General features: G+C 37.4%; 1 protein-coding gene across 1 annotated transcript; it reads left to right on the forward strand.

Moving 5' to 3' along the window:
- Positions 1 to 2350: 2350 nt before the first annotated feature.
- utp11 (UTP11, small subunit processome component) lies at positions 2351 to 6331 on the forward strand. The gene is made up of 8 exons (XM_004078301.4): positions 2351 to 2546; positions 2699 to 2760; positions 2851 to 2953; positions 3029 to 3145; positions 5380 to 5473; positions 5611 to 5741; positions 5884 to 5994; positions 6094 to 6331. Exons 1-8 carry the CDS (start codon positions 2487 to 2489, stop codon positions 6175 to 6177), a joined length of 762 nt encoding a protein of 253 aa, XP_004078349.2. The 5' UTR covers positions 2351 to 2486; the 3' UTR covers positions 6178 to 6331.
- The last annotated feature ends 258 nt before the right edge of the window (positions 6332 to 6589 follow it).

Consider the following 6589-nt stretch of genomic DNA (forward strand, 5'->3'; position numbering starts at 1 on the left):
GTCAAATTAGAAAAGCAAAAGTAATTAAAGCTGTGAATACCTAGAATTATGCGTTCTTTTTAAAACTGATTTAACAGAGATGAACCAGGAATAAGCACTATAGCCAGCTTTGAAATGCTCTTTGTTTTCACCAAAGCTAAAAGAGATGCGGTTGAACAATTGGGGAAAGTCTGGCTTATGCATTTTTTGACTGGGCTGGCCTGGTACTCCAGATGAGGACCAACCATGGTCTGGGGAAGCATACCAAAGCCCTGAGCTCAGCCCAAGTGCAGAAGGCTTGCAGTATGTCAGCAGTGTTATTTTTACATGGCCATTGTAGCAAACCGAATGGCTGCATCTGCTCCACCATAGCATTCTTCCACTGCTGACCCTGAGCAAACCCACAAGCTCTCGTGCTCCTGTTCTTGCATCAGCTTGTAATGAGCCCCCTGATTTCCAAAGTAGTATTTACCCCTACTGTGGCTGACCAAGCAAATCACTGTAAATGATAGATATTCACATGAATTAAACAGCAGAAAGCCCGGTTAGTCGGAGTGTCGACATCTAACCCGTAAATCCTCTCTGGCGTGGATGTTTGCCTTGTTAAACACATGTTAGCGGGGAAGAGTATCAATTGGGCCTCAGACTGAAACCTTCAGAGGAATGGAGCTCATTGGCCATCAAACTGATAAACAAGCCTGTGACACAATGTGGAAACACTGATCCCATTCAGAGATCCCATCTCATTTTGCGCGCCAGGCAAATCTCACACGTATAAAACAAATTCCTTGTGGTCAGGGAGGGATAGTGAACTTTCATTGGGTAACATTGGCTGTTTAGTGGAATATTCGTCCGTCTCTCTGGCTTCTCTTCACATCCACAAAAAGTTTGGAAGTCTGGGCGAGATTAGGCAACTGGTGCCAGTGCGGCTTTGTCTCTGCTGTCCCCAAAATATCACGTCAGGAAGTGGACAGGGTTTTCTCCCAGGGTAGAGCCTTGACCCTCTCATCTGCTGAGTTCCTGCTGAACTCTTCAATAGATGAAAAGGGGAAATCAAGAGCACACAGGCTCTAGATAAGATTCTTTTTCTTTAGAGTCTGCACACAATCTTTTTTTTTATAGATCTAAAAGTAAATAAAAATGTTTGACCATTTACTAATATCTGCCCTTTTAAATGCGTGTCTTTATTGTAATTCAATCATTGAAGGGTCTTTAAAGTACAGCTGCTGTGATGTTTTTTTTGTTTGTGTATATCTTTATGAGGTATCAGGTCTGCGGTGTGCACAGCTACAGAATTACATCAACTATCTCATTGAAAATTATTTGCCTTTTTCAGTCAGCCTTTTTTACAGCTTTTGAAAATGAAAGTTGATTAGCAAAAATGTACTTTTTGTGTTTCTAAATTTATAATAGAAAGACAATTAAAGATGAAGCTAATACAAACATTCAAAAAATATTTTTTATCACATCACATAAATATTCTAATATGTGGAATTTTTCAAAGTCTATCCAGAGTTTTTATAAATACATTTTTGTAATTTGTATATTGTTTACTATTAAACTCTTGCATCAAGCTCTGAACAGATAACTGCCATAGAATTTACTTAATTTGTTGTTTGTTAGTTAAAGTTAAGCTTTGTGTGTGTTTAAATAGAAATATTTTTTTATATAAAGTTTATTATTATTTTTTTTTTTTGGAATGTTAAGTGATGTAATTGCTAAATCATGAGACCTCAGAAACTCGTTTAGTTTCAGTCTAGGTAAGTTTAGGTTATTGTGACCCCTAATATTCTTTGATCATTTATTAAATTCAATTGGAGTTATCTAAGTGTACAGAGCTTGATGCCAAAGTTTGTTAAGAAAAACTGAAACATTAATTAAAAATACAAAAAACTGTGGGTAGGCTTGGGAAATTTGCATAGTAGGTTTAATAGATAGACTTTCTTTGGTGTGACATCCCTATCATGGTCCAGTATCAAACTTTCTATTGACAAACACGGCCATATATTTCCAAAGCTAGCTTGGTAAAAGAAAAGTAAAAATGAGGATCAATGATTCATCAGAATAGTTATATCTTGAACATAACAGGTCTACATTTAATATGTGAAAAAACGAATTAACATTCAATAAGAAAATTCATATCACACACTGCTCTCTAGTGTTGAAATGCTTAACTACAACACAGAGAGTATTTATCATTTAACACAAGGAGAACGTAAGTATTTACGGGCAAATAAACAAAGGTTTTAATTTTTCTTTAATGCTTGTTTTTTTAATGTATATTCATTTATTTAAAAAGTCTATTTTTATGTCAAAGTTTGAGTTGCGAATCTGCGGCGACGAAACAAAAGCTACGTCACTTTGTTGCAGCAGACAGGAACCCACGTGTTCCGCTGTGAGGGAAGCTCTTTGCTCCAAACCAGAAGCATCTGAGGATTTTAGTGTCTGTATTCATTGAAAATCATCAGCCCTAACAAAACCAGCTCGATTTGGGACATATTTCAAATATGTCATCCTTCAGGAAAGCCCTGAAGTCCCGGCAGAAAAACCACCATGAAAGATCTCAGGTGAGCCCTGCAGAGAGTATGTTGTGGTTAGCTTGCTAGCTAGCATCTTAAGCTAAGTTATAGTGTTTTTAAAGTGAAGTTGTGTTTTCAGAGCACATGAGCTGTAGGATGTTCGTCAAATCTATCTCTAACCCTACCCTTTTTCCGATCAGCCTGGTTTCAGGAAACATTTAGGATTGCTGGAGAAGAAGAAGGACTACAAACTCCGTGCTGAGTAAGTTGTAACATCAGTTGGGTAACTTCTAAGTATTTTTTTTGTTTTTTGTTTTACACACGTCTGAGTGAGTTGCTTTTGCTACTTTAGTGACTACCACAAGAAACAAAACACTCTTACTGCTCTGCGAAAGAAAGCTCTGGAGAAGAACCCAGATGAGTTTTATCATAAAATGATCAACGCCAAGCTGGAGGTAACCATCAGCATCATTTAACAGATTAACATAAATCCTTGACTCATTGTTTTTGCGTTGTGTTTTTGTTGAAAGGATGGAGTTCATATCATGAAGAAAGGACAGGAGGAGGTGATGACAGAGGAGCAAAAGAAAATGATGAGGACTCAGGACATTGGATATGTGGAGATGAAGAGGGTTGCAGAAACTAAGGTATGTGATCCAAACTCACCAGTCAGCCCCGAAGGACTTCATGTTATATCTCTAGCATCCCATCTTTACTTTGCATAGCTTGTAATAGGTTGATAAAGTTAATCAACCCTACAAAGCCCGGTTGGATGGCTACTGGCTTAAAAATACATCAATAAATAAATAAGTAAAGCTAACTAGTTGACCTTGATGGGGTGTTTCAGTCCACAGAAGCAATCTGATGACCTCATTAAAGGACACCTGAAAGCCCCAAAGGACATCTCCACCCCTTCCACCGTTACAAGCTTCTTGAGCTATTGTCATGGGGAAAACAATCTAAACCTATACCTTATAAATAAAGTAACGTACAACTGGTTGTATGTTATGTGCTTTAAATGTAACTATAAAATATTAAAGAATTTGTACCAGCTAACCCAAGACAGAGGGGTAAAGTCATCTAAGGATCTAAAAACAACAGAAATTCCTAAAGTGAGGTCAAAAACATGTTTATGCAAGCAGGGAGGCATTAAGTACTAGTTTGAGTTGTACAATAACCCAGCTCAGTGTAGGTAAGGTGTAGATTAGTTGAATAATACTTTCGAAATGAACTGCTTCATCAGGAAGGTTCTTAAATCACTCACATGTGCAGCATAAAGATTCAATGATCTGGGGAAGGTGGCTTTGAGAAAAAACACCATAGTTTCTGTTTTCTGTTTAGTATAACTTTAAAAAAAGTAATGCCTACAAATCTTTAATATCAGGTAAACTCAACACGTGGTGTTATAAGATCTATTGTGCAAAAAATGTTGCAAATTACTGTCCTCTCAGACTGGTGAAAATATGCAGAAAAATAAATGATAAAAAGATAAAAGTATAGAAAAAAATTGTAAAAGTGAGAATAATTACAATATACACTAATATAACTCTTCTTTATATTCCCATCTGTTCCTTCTGACAATCAGCTGATGCTCTGCAGCTGCCCCACCTCTCAGCTAATTGCATTGCAACAAAGAGAAACAAACGAGGAACTGGGAGAAACTGGAAGGTGGTAACACCCGTTCCCATAGAACCAAGTCTTTAAGCCCCCCAAAACAGAGACAGGGCATCAGCCACTACCATCATCTGCTCCACGTTTGTGTTTAATTTCCAAATTGTTCTCCTGAACCAGCAAAGCGCATCGCATGAGCCGCTGGTTGTGATTGTACATTCGGGCGAGCAACACCAAGGGATTGTGGTCTGTATATACTGCTAGCGGCATTGAGGAGCCCACGTTAACATCTAAGTGTTGTGGAGCCAGCAGAAGGGCAAGGGTTTCCTTCTCCATTGTCGAGTAGTTCAGTTGGTGTCATTTGAACTTAGCAGGCAGCGCAAATAGTGAAATTTGTTCAAGCACAGAGTCTGTGGTGGGGTCAGCGGAGGTAGAACAGGCAGGGAGTTGAGTCTCCTTACTGTCTGATAGCAATTATAACTTTCACTACATGATTAGAAATATCTGATTGTAGCATGAGAATAAAAAGTCCCATAAGGACAGAGCCTAGAGACAGGAAGTTTAAAAAACTTTTAAAAATGTGCTTAAAAAATCCTATCCTCTTACAAGAACAGAAAACCTTCACTAGTTATATGCAGTTGTAGTGACTTTTTTTAACCTTATGATAGTGATTTATCATTAATGCAAGATTCCTATTGAAATAATACAATTATGCATATTTTACCATAAACTGAGTGAACCACAGAATCCATTTCTGATACTTTTCTGTTGCACTGATGTCACCATGGGTTGTTATGGATTCATTTTCTTTTAAAATGTTTGTGTCTTTAGTTTGGAAAGGTGCGCCGAAAAGAGATATGTGGCTAAGTTGCATTTAAAAATAAAGGCTGAATTAAATGTAAACTTTTTCTGTCTTGTTTTAAACGATTAACAATTTCAAAGTACAGGATTCTTGAAGGTTCCAGAGAAAGGACAATGTAGCCACTATTCATCGGTGATGAACAGAAAATACAAAAGAGCTCTTGTCTGTTAGTTACATGACCAACCAAATTATTTTTTTTTTCCGGTCACTTAACAGTAATTGAAGATGAACGATGAATGAGATATAGTTCAGGAACCAAATAACAGATAAGATTATCTACAAAACCATTAGCTGCAATGTTCCTGCAATTTATGAATTAATGAGCAACATAAGTTGGATCATCTTGTTGCAGTGATCTTTTGGGGACCTTTTCCCTCCTCGGCATTGATTATCCTTATGTGCTTTCAGAAAATTGAGAGACTGAAGGGAGAGCTCCATCTTCTGGATGCAGAAGGAAAGCAGCGAAACAAACACACTTTTTTTGTGGATTCCAAAAACGAAGGTAGTGAAAATCACAGCGGTAAAATGTAAAAAAAAATAGCCGTGATCTTTGGTTTGGGGTTATCGATTTTAGGGTGATGATTGGTTCCTTTGATTTTCTGAGAAAAGTTCTCGCTTGTTTTTTTTTATTTTTTGCAGTAGAGACATTCGACCTGGCAAATCACCTCAACGTACCTCCAGAGCTGCTGGACCGGGTTTACAACAGGCCGACTCTACAAACCCTGGAGACGAAGAGCATCAAGGGTGCAGTGGAGCCTGGGAGCATAAAGGTCGAACTATTATACAATGTTTTGGTTTTATAAATTGAAACTTTTCATATTAATTCTATTGTTTTAAGAAGAAAAAAAAAATCCATGCTTATTTAAAGCACTTTGACTCACAGTGTTCTTGTCTATTATCCTCTGCCTGCAGAAGCTTGCCAGGGAAAGAAAGCATCAATATAGGATTCTATCTCAAAGGATTGACAGAGAAAAGAAAATGTTCATAATTAGCCAGAAAATTCAGACCCGTAAGGACCTACAGGTGAGACCTTTTTTATTCTTATTCAATAAACCTTTGAAATCAAATCTCATGGAACCTTTCTGTCTCTTCTAAACAAGTGGATATTTTTTTTTGCACCAGGAGAAGACTAAGAAAGTCAAAGTTAAAAAGGAGACAGCAAATTCTGCAGCTATCTACAAGTTCGAGTCCAGAAGAAAACGATGAGGATGGACTGCAAGAGGAAAGAGGGATTCAGGAAAAATGATAGATTTTCTCTTAGAACAGATCTATAGGCCCATTTTTTCCTTCATTGTTAAGAGCATGCTGTTTTGTACATACTTATCGAAGTTTAAATGAATAAAACATTTAGCAAACAGGTGACTTTTGTGTGATTTCTCAAGCTTGTGTAGATGATGGAAACACTGTAAATTCATCAATGATGACTTAGCATTTTGTCTTTTTTCCGGCAGAAAGCTGAAAGATAAAAACAAAAAGCTTGTTGAGAGCAGGGCCACTTGTTGGTGTGAGAATCAGTGGGATCCCCCTTCTCAAAAATAAGACAAGTTTTTATTTGTTTATACATTTTTGCTATGTTGGTGTGCAGGAAACCTGGGTTGTCTTCCCAGGGCTGCAATGA

The sequence above is a fragment of the Oryzias latipes genome, chromosome 16 (assembly GCF_002234675.1).
Source record: "Oryzias latipes chromosome 16, ASM223467v1".
Lineage (NCBI taxonomy): Eukaryota > Metazoa > Chordata > Actinopteri > Beloniformes > Adrianichthyidae > Oryzias > Oryzias latipes.